Below are 17,639 nucleotides of genomic sequence, written 5' to 3'. Positions count from 1 at the left end.
ACTTGTTTGAACAGTCAGAGAAAAAGGCATGTTTGGTTTGTAATGTTGAACAAAGATTGATAAAGCTTAAAGGCCAAGAACTCATGATACAACACAATGCACTTCCCTGAAAATCCCTGCATTCAAAAACAATCAAACAACTCCCTCATTCAAACCCCAAAACAGCGAACAGTATTTGAGGCTCAAATTTGGGATTAAAACTATGAATGCATTACAGCAAGATATTCTAATTCTAACCTGGTTTAAGGGATTGTTTAAGGGAATACATTTGCAGAATAAATTCACATTTTTCTTTAATTTATACTTTAAGGGGTCGTTTTATATTAAGGTATTCAGTCAGTACCTTCATATATTACAATCCATTAGTTTATCTCATTTAAATCCCATAATAAACAAACATTATTAATCAGTAATTTAACAAAATTCTAAGGTAAAATAAATATACATGATTTTATAATGTGCGATAACATTGACTTAAAACACACTCTAAAGAACCTTTCAGTGCAGGTGAAATCATATTTGAGCTAATAGGGAGTTTGAGCTCTAATAATGAGTAACTAGCTGAGGAGGAAAAACTTTGCAACACTCAAGACTCATTAACTCGACAGCATAAACATCTTGTGCAAAAGCAAAAAAAATGGGTTTAACATCTTTGAATCACTCAGTAGTCTCAGTATTGTTTTGTACAAAGGAGTTTCAGCCAATCACAGCACAGTAGGGCGGGACTTGCAGCAAAAGCGTTGGGAAAATAAAATATTATGGCATCAAAAATGAAGACAACGCAAAGTACAAAAGACTGCAGTTCCTCCAGCAGCCGCAGAAGTGAATCAATCCATATTAGGCCCAATATCGAAATGCCCCACTTTACAGATGAACACCAAGCTTGCACGTTTACAGCCTTGTGTTGGTCTCTGTGGCTCATTTCTCTATTTATGACAACTGTACAGGGGGTAAATAAATTGTATAACGCACTTTTAGATTAAATAAAGGCTTAAAGTTGTGCATATTTAGGGGCTTGGATGCTTTGAGTGACAGGTGGGTGCTGCTGGCTCTCATCTAAGCAAATTGATTAAGTCTCTGAACTTAACCTCTCGGCTGTGTTTTTGATGTTGGTGCCTTTTGGAGATTTTTCTTGCAAACACCAGACAAATAATTATGTACTGTGTGTGTAATGTAATAATAAATAAAACAATGGTTTTTTATATGGTTTATTGCACCAACTGGCCATCCAAGAACTTGGAACCTACTATTATGTTATTAAATGTTAGCACTAAGGTGTCGGTGTCAGTGCTGCCAATAATTTCCAGTTCTTTCTTTAAAGTATTCACCGAAAATGACAATCCAGTTGTTGTTGATTATTAGAATAATACAGATGATCCCAATGGTAAGATATTTTTGTCGCTTAGATGCAAAAACATTTGGATTTACTTAACATGTTAAAAAAATAAATCTGAGCTGCCCTGATTTACATCTGAATCATGGAGTTAACATCAACTACAGTAATGGGGGGAAAAAAGCGGATTTACGAACACAAAGAGAATTCCTCATTCCGCAGAACGTTCTGCTTCTGTGTCAAAATCACACAATGAGTGTTTGTACTAATGGTGATTTGTTCCGCTGTTATTGCTCTCCCTTTATCTCTTATTTGATGAACTTCCCTGTTTGCTTGAAGCCTTTTGGGAAAACATGCTGATAGAGAAAGCACTTTATCATCCTATCATCAAATCACAGCTTTTACTGACATTTGCCATAAATGTGTTCTAAATCACTCCGATTATCATATGTGGTAAAAGATTGAGATATTTCTTCTGAGCCAGCTTCCTCATGCCTGCTGGATGGACTTTGAGACTTAAAGCATTTATTGCACCTATCTATCATATAATCGCTGGACACCACATGGAGGAATTATAATTCTCCCTATCAACCATTTTTTCTTTTGCATGTCGGGTGGAAAAGCATAGTAGTCCCTTGTTATGACGTATGCTGGTAGTGCTGGCATTTGGGCCTTCCCTTTGTGGGATAATAACCTTTAACGTTATCATTATGGACTTAAATGATACAGAAGTATGTTTCTAATAATCTTTACACCGACAGAGTAGAAGTTTATGATTGTGTATTATTTCTATGATGGGATTAAAAAGCTGTGCTGATGTCAAGAAGCATCCATATCCTAACAAATACCACTGAAAGGTATTTAATGTTAAATAATCAATAACTTTCATTTTGTAAGATGTACAATTTTAAGAGTGTATCTATAACTGACCAGCTGCAAACTGAAATCCTCAATCATATACGACAGCACACCAGAGTCAAACATTAATCTCAAGCAAGCAACTGAATCACATACAGATAATATTTCCACTCGGTCAATGCACACAAACAAAGGCAGAGGGATGTTATTATATGCAGTGTGTGCCAGCTTATATGGCAGCATTATGCCTCCTGACCTCACTCATGGCAATGCCTGTCATAACCGGGTTGATTATTAACCCCTGCTAAAGTGCTGTTCCTGTAAACGCAAGTCCAAATTAGTTCTCTATAAAAGAACTGACAAAGGAGTGCAGGTGCCGATCTCTGACATACGTTCAGTTCTTCTGAACCTGAGCGTAAAGCTGTGCTCTGTTAGCAGCAGGCTGAGGAGCGAGCCTCTTCGCTCTCTGCATGTGGACGTCATAGGAAGGAATGGAGGACCCTGCACGAGGATTGTTGTTCACTCTGACCTCAGAGTAGTCTGATGTCTCATTCTGTGACCCCATCCGGACCGCCTCGCCTTTTTTGGTGTGGAAAACAGTGATATCTGCATAGTTCAGGTCCTGGAAATGAAAAGACTATCTTGTAATTATATATATTTAAAATCTCTTAAATCTCTTACATTTACAGTTTTATCTTATTTCATAAAACAGTCACAGTTTAACAAGAATCAGTTTGATACTGCCAAAAACAAACACAACAAGAAGACAGCTGCGTCAGAGCGTTACATGCAGCTAAGACACATAATACAGCTCAGATTTATTGTGTCAACCGGAAGAAATACTTCCTGGTTCAAAGTCTGATGTTGAGCACTGTGCTTATTATGGGTCCTACATGAGTCTGAAGCCTCTCTAAAGCAACAAGCAGACTGGATACTAACATATAAGCAAACTATGAAAGTGTGGAATGTGAATATATCAGGATTTAATTATTAGTTATTTATTGATCTCTTAACTCAATTAATCCATCGTCCAAGTTTTGATGCTTTTCGTCCAAACAAAACAAGCTTTTCCTGGTTTCTTAACTTAAACACGATGATGACTTTTACCTGATTTCCTGAGAATGCTGTGTTGTCTCGACCTTCACCTCCTTTAAAAAATGAGAAATAAACAATGATGAGAGGAATACAATTAAGGATGTAAGTATTACTGTATGAATACATGAACAAATATGCAACAAACACACAAATTAGACTTACCCACTCTCGGGCTGGAGGATCTGTTCTGACGTTTTCTGTTTAGAGAAATAACGAGTCATTAGTGTGTATCTCTGACATCATCTGATTTTTGCAACATCATAATGATACACAAGACCATAATAATCTTTGTAGTCACTCTCTGTCAGCTGCTTCCGATTACATTAAATCCATATTGATGATTTTGTTTGTTTTTGTCATTAAGTCAAACTGGAGATAACCTTTAAGCCTGTTCATCTTTTGATTATTCTAACATATAATGTTATTCTCTCTAACAGAACTGCAGCTACTGCAAAAAATAACTTTTTCACTTGTAGTTTTACCAGCATCCATTTCAGAACAGCTTCAGCTCATGGTGAGCCACGTAACCCATCACAGTTTAATATTTATACCTGACAACAACAACATTTTAACTATGGAGCTGAACCTTGTCAAGGTGGAGCTGCACTGAGGAACAGCAGAACATATTCAGAGTCAAACTATAACTATACTCAAACTATATAGAGAATGTATAATGTTGGACTAACAAAAGCAGCACATAGGCTCGTGACCCTTTGTTGAACATCAACCCTTTGAAGGTTGAGGAAACAAATCTGCTCTTCTCTTGCATTGTTAGTACTTCAGCTCTTTGAGTTATACTGGGTCCGAAGCTAAGAATAATGAGCTCTTAAATGGCTTCTGGGTTATTTTTTTTAAGATATTTTCAACTTACTTTTTTTTGTAAATGTAGAACCCTCCACCAAGAGCTGCTCCTACGACCACGATACATGCGATTACTATTAGGATAATCTTCCAAACAGGCCAGGGGTCTTCTAGAAGGAGGAGAACATGATTTTTACACCAGTCTGTAAACAGGAACTGTGTTATCACACTGGTGAACATAAGCGTTCAATCATTTCTCCCTTTAAGTTGTTTCGCGGGTGACGAGTTTTAAATATATTTTTGTTTTATGTTCAGAGCAAGTCTTTGATATCACTTATGGTTTTAAACATGAGTGTTTGGCAGAGTGGTGGATGCAGCAATGTTATGTTAATGAACATGCTATCATAGATTTAAGCTCTGCTGACTTTAAGGTCCAAATTTTTTTCCTTTTTTGGGGAATTTCTTCTGCTTAGGTGAAAAACTAGTATGAAACCATATTTAGTATAAAGGACAGAACGGTATCAAATCCTAACTGCCTCAAGTGATGTCACTTGAGTCTTGTCGCATGGAGCTGAAGACTACAAACATTCAAATGAAAAAAATCAGAGGAAGTGGAGATGGAGATGTGAAGTTCCCAGACCTCTGCATCCCACTTCTCATTCCTGTTTGAGGCTAACCTCTGTAGGCTACATTAGCAGCGACTAGCATAAAAAAATACAGAAAATCAGTTAGTAGTTGAGTTACACGATACGTAACGATGGTGTTTCAGTTTAATCAGAATGCTTGGAATAAAACCAACAATATCTCTGGTTCTGCCACATTAATTGTCACACTTTATAAGAACTGTGCTTTGTGTGTCTCACATTTTTGAACACCAGAAGTGCCTTGCTGATTTTTACTATTTTGATGGCAATTAAGTTTAAAGTCGAGGTGAAATGAAAAATGTCATTTTAATCCTTTTAGATCACATCCCTGGTAATCTGTTTGACAATATTGGCCAAAAAAAATACAGACAATCAATTTCTTCGTATTCTTAAATCAAAATCAGATAATTTTTTCTTCCTGTAAAAAAAAAAAATCACATGTGCTTACATAAGCTAGGACCAACCAATTTCAACCAATCAATCTGCAACATTTAGCCGCAGAGCACCAAGAACGCTCGGTCAGTTAGCTAGCTACTGCGCTGTGGAGAACGTCTGTCTACGCCCACTTCTCAACGATCAAATCAAATCCCTCTAACGATATGTCCCGCCTGCACATCCTGCTTCACTCGGAAAAATGCGCCATGATACGGAAGCTAGATACTCTCGAAATGTCGTTTCAGCTCGACTTTAAGTTTTTATTTAAAGCCATTGTTGTCTCATGAGCTAAAGATAGATCGGCCACATGGAATTGGTGCAACTGACGGGTTAGAAAAGTCTTCACATGATCAAAGGTATAACACTGTGGGTAAACTGGAATATCAGAGGGGATCAACAAAATCTACAATGAACACAAACTTGTTACCTGTTACAGTCAATCCATGCACCGCAGACACTGATCTCCCTGTTATATTATTATTTGCTTGACAGGTGTAGTTTCCGCTGTCAGAAGGTTCAGTGTTCTCCTTAGTGTACACAGCGGAGCTGTGTATCTCTGCCCCATTCAGTGTCCAGGTGTAGCGAGCAGATGGTTCAGACTCAGCAGAGCAGGTTAATGTGAAGGTCTGATCTAGATGTATCTCTCTTGGACCTGTGATTTGAACATTTTCTGGTCCATCTGGAAAAACAGATTGATGTGAAGATCTTTGAGCAGAACAATTAAAACATATTGAACTGGTCCAATAATTGACTTGAAAATATAAATCTACAATAAGAGTATCTCAGTAGTACACGGTTATTCATGTTACTCATCATTTGGACTAATGTACATTGTACAGTTTGTTACCTACAGTTCACAACCATGATGTATCTAGCTTCCTCGTTGCTCACAGGGTTGTTGACGTTACAGGAATATTCTCCTCTGTCTGTTTTCTTTAGAGGCTGAAAGGACAGCACTCTGTTCTCATCGTAAAATATCATGTTGTCAGCTGGAGTCAGATCTGATCCGTCCTTCATCCACTTCCTGTTAAAGATGGAGCCAGCAGCATCACAGGTTAAGTTGACAGAGTTCCCCTCCATCGCCAGGTCTGTTGATGACGTGACAGAAGCACCTGATATTCTCTCTGTTGGACAAAAGATTATGAATTTGTGTGAAAATTATGTGATGTTCTATAAATGTGATCAAATGTCATTAATGAAAGGTGGTGGTGTAAACAAGCTGTAAACACAACATTGATTATTAGTCTTTGCAAGACACCTATTTCGGTAGCATCAAGTGCAAAAAGAGCAACATGTGGAGTCGTGTTTGTTGCTAGCAGGTGAGTGAAGCCTGTCTCCTTGACATTTCTTTTGTATCAGTCACTAATCGCTGCCTGGAATAAGTTAACACTACATTTAGGTTCAGCACTGCTTTTGGTGGCGTTGTTGTTCATACTTCTATCTGGGGTAAAGTCTAGGCAACAAGAGCACTTTGGTTAATGTCAGGGAAAGAATGTGGCGATTTTTGGTTAATAAAAAATATATGTCTCAAGTCACTGCTGACTTTTTTTGTACAAATTACAAATTGATTAAACAGTGCGTTTGTCACTACCAGTAAAGAGAAGATTAAAATGATGTCTTATCCAACTCCAGGAGGAAATACAGGACGAGGCTCTTTACTTGCTTAATGCTCCACTGTGTTCATCAGGTAAATGCTAACTGTTCTGTTTCCTGTTTGAGGCTGGGCAGACTGTGTACAGTAATATGGACAGAGCTACCTGCTGCTGAAAAAGTGCAATGAGAGTAAAACAAAACAGTTTGAAAACAGAAACAATGAGCTGAAAGGCCCCAAAAAGGTCAACAGAGCCGAGGGGAACTGCAGTGTTGGTGATTATTCTCTGTGGGTTCATCAGCTCATGTTTTGGCTTTAGTTGAAATTCCACATTCAAGTAATAAATGTTTAAATCAAAAGTGTTTTTAAATCAAATATTTAAAAAGAAATGTAACACAACTGAAGCTTTTCCTGTCAACACAGTACATTGAGTACAAGCTGCATGCATTAAGTGAAGATAAAGATTGATCACTAGTGCCATTACTGAAATGATTGAACCAGGACACCTGCATGATCCTGATCATAGTTTGTTACTTTGACTACAGTGAGAGTGAAGTTTCCATTAGAGAGCTGAACTCTGTCATTTCTGCACTTCAGAGCTTGATTGCCTTGAATGAATCCCACCCTGCAGATAACTCAACAACAATGAATCAAACACAGCTCAGACCATAAACCAGACAGGATGATCTTTGCTGTCTGACCCACTCTGCACATGTAATTATCACACCTCATCCTATCTGATTAAACTGTGTTGGAGCCACAACCACACCCGCCATATCAACACTGTTAAAGTCCTACCTAAATGTTAGGCTAACACACAGAATAGGAAAACCATTTTCAACGCTGAAAAGATAATCTGTGAATTTACTATAAACATAAAGATTGTTGGTTTCAATAAATGTTGTGTATATAAAAGGTGATTGTGTTTATATGTTATCGTGTATCAGCTATATTTGCTGTGTTTCTGATGAACCCAGAAAGTCATTTGTTATGAACTTGAGAAGAGAAGATTCTTGAGAGCAAACATATGTATGTAGTGTTTTTTTGTTCTACAAGTTTTTAGTTCATTCTGGTTAAGTAGTATCTGATTCTGTCTCAGGTTGATGGTTAGATCACTTCCATATGTCTTTTTAAAAAGCTATTATGCAAACTTACCCAGTACAGACACACGTGACTGTACAGATGTTTCACTTCTCAGGGTTCTGTTGTTAAAGGCCCGGCAGCTGTAGTTTCCACTCTCCTGAACGTTGACCAGTCTGAGCTCTGGTCCAGTATCAGGCAGCTCTTCTCCATTCAGAAACCAGTTAAAGTGAGCTTCAGGTCTGGAGTCAGCTGAGCAGGACAGGCTGATGTTTGACCCTTTCTCAAAGTACTCTTGTGATGGAGATAGCTTCAGGTTTGTATTTTCAGGACCATCTGAATATGAGGGAAATAACAGCAAAAGAATCATCTCAATGTTTTTGGAGCATGAAGGTGAATGACATGCAGCTTAACTCATTGTGAGGCATTATAAGTGATTAGTGTGCAGAATGAATCAGTTATAATACGTCACCAGAAAGGAGAAACCTCTGTGAAATGTGATGTAACAGAAAAGCCCTGCTGGAAACACTTCTTAATGAAACGGACTGTGTAATGATGTTTCACTACAAACACACAGCGCTTACTTAACTGTGACAATCATCTAAACTCTCTCTGATGTTGGCCTGCAGATGGAGTCAGATAAAGTCGTGAGTATGAAGGTAAGTAACTCACAGCTGACGATGAGGTTTATTGTATTACTGGTTCCATTACTGACAGGATTGGACACATAACAGCTGAATGGTCCCTGGTCATAGCGGAGGACGTTGGTTATAGTGAGAGTGGAGCCTCCATCAGTGAGATGAACTCTGTCACTGGCTGTGACCTCAGAGCTGCCGTTCATCCAGAGGAAAGAGGGGGAGGATCCAGAGAAGGAGCAGGAGAGACGGACGGAGCTGAACTCCACCAAGTCTGTGCTGCTGGCCTCTGCTCTTACGCTGTCGATTGGCTCTGTGGGTAAAGATCTTACATGAAACCACTGAACACCTGAACACAGTCATTTATTTATTGCTTATTTGCTGTGCATAATCTCCATTAAGCACTCAAAGAGATAAAACGTGACATATTTGCTCACCATAAACGTTCAGTGTTGTTCTGCCTTCAATCGCAGCAGCTCCATGAGGTATAATACTGACTCTGTATTCTCCACTGTCACTGAGAGCCAGATTCCTGAGCTCCAGAGATCCAGTATATATGAAGAAGGTGATCCTGCCTTCATACTCTGGTCCTGTTATGTTTGTATTAGTTAAAGTGATGATATTTTTATCACCAAAATTCCAGTTCACTGAAAAAACTGGGTTTTCTGTTGGAGTCAGGGTTGTGGTGAACGTCACCGTCCCTCCAACAGTTGCATTCAGAGGACCGTCTGGCAACACACCAGCTCCATTAGTTAAACCTGGAGGAGACACAGATACAGGTCAGAGAAGGGCTGTAATAATGGGTGTAAGCTTGACTCTTTTTCACAGCCGTAGTTATTGTAATATTAAAAATGAGTATATATATTAAGAAGCAAACAGTATTTGTGATTTTCAATCATAAACATTTGTAGCAGCCGGTGGCTTTTGAAAATGATCTCTAAAAAGTGACCCAGTGAGCAAAAGATCAGTTCTGCCAGAGCAGACTAAAAACAAAATAGCTTAAATTAATTCACTGAGGTTTTAATAGGCAAGACTTTTATACAGTTGTAATGAAAGCTTTAATAAAAAATAAACACATACGTTTCCATATTTCCAAAGCCACATGCAAAAGGACTAAAGTTAATTTATTAGTTTCAGCAAAAAATGAATTTAATCACTAACAAGTATGATAGGCTTTGACTCAAGTCACATTAACATAAGATTTGCTCCTTCATCTTTAGCAAAACTCCTTTCCAACAACTTTTTAACGACTTTTAAAGTCAAGAAATGTTCACAGTGACAGACGTTAAACTTACATCTTACCTGTAAAACCCACAGAGACGATACAGAGTAAAGGTAAGATATCCATTGAGCTATCTTTGTGAGACGTAAGCAGCTAAGGGAAGGTCAACCATCAAACTTTGACAGTGCTTATAAATGTGAGCCTGAGACAGCTCCTATTATACGAGTCTGTACCTACGTGCTGAGTTACAAACTGTCTGCATCATGAGATAAACCCACAAAAGCTGCAGTCTTTGACTAAAGCTGTCAGACGTCGCCCTCTTGTGGTGTCATTTCAAGTGATTTAAAGAACAGGGCATTTTGGGGGGCTTTTTAACTTTCATTGAGCATATTTAGTAACCTGTAGTTGGCAAAATATAATCTTATAATTTAACACTTCGAACTAAGTGTGATTATAAGATTATATTTTGCTCCCGCATGTCACATGACAGAAAAAATTGTTTTGTTTCAGACTTCTAAACGTCCGCTGTTGACACGTCAGTGTCAGAAAAAGCAACTTTAAAACAATCATAAAGTTTTAAAGTTGCTCATAGTTCATATTATGGACTCTAATCATAATCACGACACTATATCAATGATTAACACAGGACACTGATGCAGGACGGTCAACATAACACACATTAAACATTACTTCCTTATACTGCCTTCATATGCTAAACTCCACATTCTGACACTGACGTTTCAACAGGTAAAGTTTAGAGGTCTGAAACAAATCACTCTTTCCTGTGTTATACTCGATGATACTCTGGATGAAATGGAAATAGCTGTGATACGTGTCATCCTCCTGGGACTCATTTCAGGTGAGCCATCATCAACATGATTCAGCACATACATGAAGAAACAGCAGTGTTTGTCTGGGAGGATACAGTAAGATGTTACAGAGGGATGAAATGGCATGTTCCTCTTGTTTCATGAAATGACATTGATAGTAAGATCTATACATTCATTCAATTACATCATTCACAGATTCAGTGGCTAAAAATATCCGAGATAGCAGTGAACTAGGCCTCCTATTATCTTTGGGGTCAATTAGACCCCATTCAGTGTTTAAGGTCCTTAAATAGGCCGAAATGGTTGACGTAATTTTTTTGCTTAATTTTTACTTCTATTTAGGTAGTCAACAAACAACCACAAAGTACTCGAAACATAAACTTGGGTACACATTTTGATTCTGATCATCTTCTGGAGGTTTAAATTGCTGGGGTCAAAAGATGTCAGTAAATGTAAAGATAACGGGGGCTAGTGCAGGTTAGCAAACAGTTTGAACACAGTAGGCTACAGTTTTGCTGAAAGATGTACAAATATTTAACCAATACATTTTAATTCATGTTTTCTATGTAGATAAATAAGTATGAGCTATTTATTTCAGAGGAAAATGTTCTTATTTTCTTGTAGATGTTATGGAATAACATCTGATCATACATATCTACAAATGTGAAGTTTTCAATGTTCCCGACAAATGGGTGAAATTACGGTCAAATATTATCTGCATGTATTTAGCTTGAAAATAATTGATAGGCTATATCGAGAGCGTAGAACTGGGTATGGAAATTAGTCAATTGTCCCTACTATAATTTTGTCCAAAAATGAATATATCATGCGCCTAATGTTGCACTTTCAACCTTTCAACCTGCGGAGGACTCGTGCATGAGACAGCCATCACTCTGTCTGTCACTGTAAACAAGGACTCCCGTCTACAGTTCACAGGAGCCGAGTGCACAAGCTGGGCGTAATGAATAGGTCTTATCTCTAACGTCCGACACAGCTATGACCGACTTCTTGATTGGAATGTATACGGAGTGCAGCAGGTCTAACTGACCCCTAATATAGCTGCGCCCGGTCTCATGATGCGCGTCCACGTGAACACTCGAAAAGCGGTGACATTACCAAGCAATGAAGACGAGGAAACATAAATAATAAAGCATGCAGTTGTCCGATGTAAATTTTTCTTATCTCCCTCTGTATTTTCAAAGGCCCCACTGGCACAAAATCTGAGCTCAGTCAGCACCTGCAGGCAGGGGCGCAACTACCTACTTTCTGAGGGGTATGCAGACACATTACAGGCGCAGATACATCACAACAGCACTGTCGTGTTATATCTGAGTGAAGACATTTAAACTCAAGTGTATCACTCCCAAGTTCTATAATTTATCTGTTTAATGATTCACCATTTCACCATTCATCTAGTTAAAAAGAATGATAACTGTCTGAACAACAAAATAAGCACAAACAAGTTCCTTTATTTTTCTTGTCATGATCTGTTATATTGTAAATACTGATCGGTACGCAGTTGCAAGACAACAGTAACTTGTCGTTTTACTAGTAGTAGCTTTAGCTAACCTGAATATTTACAAGCCTCCTCTTGATACACTGACATAACTTACCTACTGTCTTTCAACCACTTTGAAAAGCTCTTTTTCATCCCTACGAAATCTTTCTCCTTCTCCCTCTTCCGTTTTCTGAATTACCGGATAACGGAAACCCAGGTATTATTTTGCGGGCCGTATGGGAAGCTTTGGCGGGCCGGATGTGGCCCGCGGGCCGCCAGTTGACGATCACTGCATACACTAGGCACAGCTTACATACATTAAAGCAAAAGACATCAAACCTGACTTGTTTTCATCTAAATATATGTTAGTTATGAAGTCAACAGTTTGAAAAAAGTTTTGTCATGAGAATCATTAATCTATAAATGAAGCCGATCCAAAAGCAGAAGTGATTTCTTCTGTTATTTGTCTCTCTGTGGTTTAAACTGTCAAATGTTGGGGAATCAAGGCGTGACCGATAACACTGACTGTATCTGTGGTTTTTCTGACACCATGTTCTTTAAACACTTTCATTGTTTTTAACAGAGCATGTGATCACAATGTGATTTCATTACAGCCCTTCTCTGACCTGTATCTGTGTCTCCTCCAGGTTTAACTAATGGAGCTGGTGTGTTGCCAGACGGTCCTCTGAATGCAGCTGTTGGAGGGACGGTGACGTTCACCACAACCCTGACTCCAACAGAAAACCCAGTTTTTTCAGTGATCTGGAGATTTGGTGATAAAAATATCATCACTTTAACTAATACAAACAGAACAGCACCAGAGTATGAAGGCAGGATCACCCTCTTCATATATACTGGATCTCTGGAGCTCAGGAATCTGGCTCTCAGTGACAGAGGAGAATACAGAGTCACTATTATACCTCATGGAGCTGCTGCGGTTGGAGGCAGAACAACACTGAACGTTTATGGTGAGCAAATATGTCACGTTAGATCTCTTTGAGTGCTTAATGGAGATTATGCACAGCAAATAAGCAAGAAATAAATGACTGTGTTCAGGTGTTCAGTGGTTTCATGTAAGATCTTTACCCACAGAGCCAATCGACAGCGTAAGAGCAGAGGCCAGCAGCACAGACTTGGTGGAGTTCAGCTCCGTCCGTCTCTCCTGCTCCTCCTCTGGATCCTCCCTCTCTTTCCTCTGGATGAACGGCAGCTCTGAGGTCACAGCCAGTGACAGAGTTCATCTCACTGATGGAGGCTCCACTCTCACTATAACCAACGTCCTCCGCTATGACCAGGGACCATTCAGGTGTAATGTGTCCAATCCTGTCAGTGATGGAACCAGTGATACAATAAACCTCATCATCAGCTGTGAGTTACTTACCTTCATACTCACGACTTTATCTGACTCCATCTGCAGGCCAACATCAGAGAGAGTTTAGATGATTGTCACAGTTAAGTAAGCGCTGTGTGTTTGTAGTGAAACATCATTACAGTCAGTTTCATTAAGAAGTGTTTCCAGCAGGGCTTTTCTGTTACATCACATTTCACAGAGGTTTCTTCTTTCTGGTGACGTATTATAACTGATTCATTCTGCACACTAATCACTTATAATGCCTCACAATGAGTTAAGCTGCATGTCATTCACATTTATTTCATGTTCCAAAAACATTGAGATGATTCTTTTGCTGTTATTTCTCCCATATTCAGATGGTCCTGAAAATACAAACCTGAAGCTATCTCCATCACAAGAGTACTTTGAGAAAGGGTCAAACATCAGCCTGTCCTGCTCAGCTGACTCCAGACCTGAAGCTCACTTTAACTGGTTTCTGAATGGAGAAGAGCTGCCTGATACTGGACCAGAGCTCAGACTGGTCAACATTCAGGAGAGGCAGAATGGAAACTACAGCTGCCGGGCCTTTAACATTAAAACCCTGAGAAGTGAAACATCTGTACAGTCACGTTTGTCTGTACTGGGTAAGTTTGAAGAAAAGGTTTTTAAAAAGACATTGTTGTGATCTAACCATCAACCTCATAGAATCAGATACTACTTAACCAGAATGAACTAAAACACAACATAAATACGTTTGCTGTCAAGAATCTCGATCTCAAAAATGTTTGATCTCACAACAAATTACTTTCTGGGTTCATCAGAAACACAGCAAATATAGCTGATACACAACAACATATAAACACAATCAACAGATAAATGATCATTCTTTGAAACCAACTATCTTTATGTTCATAGTAAATCATGATTATCTTTTTGTGTTGAGTGTTGATAATGGTTTCCCCATTCTGTCTGACTGTTAGGCTAACATTCATGTCAGACTTTAACAGTGTTTATATGGTGAGTGTGTTTGTGGCTCCAACACAGGTTAATCATTGCACAGAGAACCAGGCATCAGATAGGATGAGGTGTGATAATTACACGTGCAGAGTTGGTCAGACAGCAAAGATCATCCTGTCTGGTTTATGTGTTAGATTCATTGTTGTTGAGTTATCTGGTTGTGACAGTGGCACATTAAAAGATGTAAAAGGGAGTGCATCAGAAGGTTTTAAAACTAAGAGACTATAGTTGTGAATGTCTGTTTTGCCTTTAATGCTGTCAAACTTACATATTCCACTGTAAAATAAAAGGATGTGGGTATATGGCAGGTAAATATGTCTGAGCCGAGGTTATATAGATCCGGATGAGGCGTAGAGGCGAGGGGCGGATTAATGTGCGCGCGGCGGAGTTGAATTCGGTAGCGCCAGGTGAGAGTACGGCAGCTGCCTTTTAAAAAACCATAGAGGGTTCAAATGTGAAAGAAAATATAAGGAGAAACAAGACCTTTGAATGGACTGTGGGGAAACTGAGATAATCTGAAAGATGATTATTGCGACTCTCCGTGCTGAACAAAGACGGGATCTAACAGGTGGATTATTCTTCCTCCTGAAACTGGTGAGACCTGTGCCTTTGTTGTGTTTCTTCTTACTGGTACCAGTCGCGATCGATCGCCTTTTTAGTGGATTTTTTTCTGTTTTCGGAAGTGAAGAGTTTTTGTTTGGGACAAACGGACGGCGGCATCGGCGGATTTATCGTTTGTTTTCGGGGTGTAAAAGGACTAAGAGAACTATATCGAGTGAACTTCAGTTTATTTAAGTTCATATTTCGTTAGCTTTGGACTTTTAGTTGGTTTTGAGGCATATGGGACTGACTTAAAGACTATTTTTTGTTGTAATTACATTTCCATTTGTCGTATTGAGCTGAGTGAAGTTAAGTTCCCTGAGTGACGCACATTTTTGATCACCTAACCAGCCTAACAGTACAAAGTGGCAATAAAGAGTAAAATGTAAAATTGCTGTAAAGAGGGTGAAACTTATTTCAAAGCGATATTTCCTCTGTTCCCTGTTTAAATGTTCTGTTTAAAGTGTTACAGGTTTTCTTTTCTTCTAAAAGAACCTCTTGAGCGTTTAACATCGACAAGATAAAGAGGTCGAGTGTTACACGGTGACGGGCAGGATTCATTCAAGGCAATCAAGCTCTGAAGTCCAGAAATGACAGAGTTCAGCTCTCTAATGGAAACTTCACTCTCACTGTAGTCAAAGTAACAAACTATGATCAGGATACTTCAGGTGTCCTGGTTCAATCATTGCAGAATTGGCACTAGTGATCAATCTTTATCTTGCTCACATATTCTGCACATCTTTGATCTTTTGTCCAACAGAGAGAATATCAGGTGCTTCTGTCATGTCATCAACAGACCTGGCAATGGAGGGGAACTCTTTCAACTTAACCTGTGATGCTGCTGGCCCCGTCTTTAACAGGAAGTGGATGAAGGACGGCTCAGATCTGACTCCAGCTGACAACATGATATTTTACGATGAGAACAGAGTGCTGTCCTTTCAGCCTCTAAAGAAAACAGACAGTGGAGAATATTCCTGTAACGTCAACAACCCTGTGAGCAATGAGGAAGCTAGATACATCATGGTTGTGAACTGTAGGTAACAAACTGTACAATGTACATTAGTCCAAATGATGAGTAACATGAATAACCGTGTACTACTGAGATACTCTTATTGTAGATTTATATTTTAAAGTCAATTATTGGACCAGTTCAATATGTTTTAATTGTTCTGCTCAAAGATCTTCACATCAATCTGTTTTTCAAGATGGACCAGAAAATGTTCAAATCACAGGTCCAAGAGAGATACATCTAGATCAGACCTTCACATTAACCTGCTCTGCTGAGTCTGAACCACCTGCTCACTACACCTGGATACTGAATGGGGCAGAGATACACAGCTCTGCTGTGTACACTAAGGAGAACACTGAACCTTCTGACAGCGGAAACTACACCTGTCAAGCAAATAATACTGTAACTGTGAGATCATCGTCTGCGGTGCATGGATTGACTGTAACAGGTAAACTACAAAACATTTACTGTATGTAATCATTGCTAGTATGCTACTGAATACTATTAAACTATTAATATTTTGAATTCACCGTTACATAAAAACGCTGTTTTCTTCTGTTTCATGTGTCTCACTGAAAGCAGGTGGAGGTCTCTCAGCTGTTGCCATTGCTGCAATAATAATCACATGTTTAATAGTTACAGCTGCTTCTGCTGCTGGAGGATACTATATTTATAAAAAGAAGTGAGTCAAATTACTTTAGAATATTACTAGTCAGACGTTCCTGTTTATTTTATTAAAGGGATAGTTTGGTTTGTATGAGATGCTTATCAATAGTAAGTGTACTACACACAGTGGATGTCGGCACGGATGCTAGGCTACATGCCGCTGCAGGTCGAGTCAGTTCCACACATAACTTGTCCACTTATAAAGACGTCCCACCTAAAAATCAAAAGTGGAATCGATTGTACGCTATGTTTGAATAATTCACCGTGTTTCACTTTTCAGTAAGAAAGCCTCTTTATTTGGCACTACTTTGTGTGGACAGCAACACATACATGTTACTACGCCTGCAGCGTACGGCGTCCAATCTGACACTGTACGAGGCACTTACTGATAAGTATCTCATACAACTCCACTTCAAACAAACCAAACTGTCCCTTTAATTAATTGTACGCAGTGTTGATTTTGGATGGTACTTTTAGCTAACTAGCTTTGCCCTAGTCAACATTAACACTACCCAAACATTATACACTAAACATATTTAGCTACTGCTGTTATACAGTACTTTCAAATAGACCACTTAAATGTATAGAATATAATATTTATATAAGTGTTGAGTAGAATCTTTGTGGACATATTATCATAATGTTTGTTTTTATACATCTAGAGTCAACAACAAACCTCAGCTGAATAATACAGGTAAGAATTCCTCTGATCTAACTCCCTAAACTGAGACATACAAAGTATATATGAACACATATGGAGCTATCAGCTGTAATTTAACAAAGATGTTTTGTTTTACAGTACAACTGCAACAACCAAACCAAGATGATGTGTGTGAGAACGCATCACCGGTATATGAAAACGTATAAACTCAACAGTCTTCTCCCTTTGAGGTAATTTGACCTCATTATTGTCCCCTGCTGTTTCATTTTTTGTCCTGCAGATGATCAAAAAAATAAGATACTTGTAAAGTCACCTGCACCCAGAAAAGAGGAGA

At 38.8% G+C, this 17,639-nt stretch overlaps 2 protein-coding genes across 2 annotated transcripts; one reads left to right on the top strand and one right to left on the bottom strand.

The window, feature by feature from the left end:
- Positions 1 to 400: 400 nt before the first annotated feature.
- On the bottom strand, positions 401 to 9,820 carry LOC138584314 (carcinoembryonic antigen-related cell adhesion molecule 1-like). The gene is made up of 10 exons (XM_069656513.1): positions 9,775 to 9,820; positions 8,910 to 9,230; positions 8,510 to 8,785; positions 7,913 to 8,173; positions 6,018 to 6,290; positions 5,594 to 5,845; positions 4,158 to 4,257; positions 3,449 to 3,483; positions 3,299 to 3,339; positions 401 to 2,813 (listed from the first exon to the last, which is right to left on the bottom strand). The coding sequence occupies exons 1-10, from the start codon at positions 9,818 to 9,820 to the stop codon at positions 2,586 to 2,588; spliced, it is 1,833 nt and encodes a 610-aa protein (XP_069512614.1). The 3' UTR covers positions 401 to 2,585.
- Positions 9,821 to 10,507: 687 nt separating this feature from the next.
- On the top strand, positions 10,508 to 17,367 carry LOC138584202 (carcinoembryonic antigen-related cell adhesion molecule 5-like). The gene is made up of 8 exons (XM_069656377.1): positions 10,508 to 10,553; positions 12,670 to 12,990; positions 13,115 to 13,390; positions 13,730 to 13,996; positions 15,730 to 16,002; positions 16,175 to 16,426; positions 16,558 to 16,660; positions 17,307 to 17,367. Exons 1-8 carry the CDS (start codon positions 10,508 to 10,510, stop codon positions 17,365 to 17,367), a joined length of 1,599 nt encoding a protein of 532 aa, XP_069512478.1.
- The last annotated feature ends 272 nt before the right edge of the window (positions 17,368 to 17,639 follow it).

The sequence above is a fragment of the Semicossyphus pulcher genome, unplaced genomic scaffold, assembly GCF_022749685.1.
Source record: "Semicossyphus pulcher isolate SPU_LCO1_2020_fin unplaced genomic scaffold, fSemPul1.0.p SCAF_9, whole genome shotgun sequence".
Lineage (NCBI taxonomy): Eukaryota > Metazoa > Chordata > Actinopteri > Labriformes > Labridae > Semicossyphus > Semicossyphus pulcher.
This window is presented reverse-complemented; position numbering and strand designations above follow the sequence as displayed.

Bases quoted from the DNA above. Each gene is read 5' to 3' on its own strand.
- LOC138584314 (XM_069656513.1), bottom strand. From the start codon at position 9,820: ATGGATATCTTACCTTTACTCTGTATCGTCTCTGTGGGTTTTACAG. The intron at 5,846-6,017 runs GTAGGTAACAAA...CTGTTTTTCCAG, and splicing joins ATACATCATGGTTGTGAACT to ATGGACCAGAAAATGTTCAA. The intron at 3,340-3,448 runs GTAAGTCTAATT...CATTTTTTAAAG, and splicing joins ATCCTCCAGCCCGAGAGTGG to GAGGTGAAGGTCGAGACAAC.
- LOC138584202 (XM_069656377.1), top strand. From the start codon at position 10,508: ATGGAAATAGCTGTGATACGTGTCATCCTCCTGGGACTCATTTCAG. The intron at 12,991-13,114 runs GTGAGCAAATAT...CTTTACCCACAG, and splicing joins AACAACACTGAACGTTTATG to AGCCAATCGACAGCGTAAGA. The intron at 13,391-13,729 runs GTGAGTTACTTA...TCCCATATTCAG, and splicing joins AATAAACCTCATCATCAGCT to ATGGTCCTGAAAATACAAAC.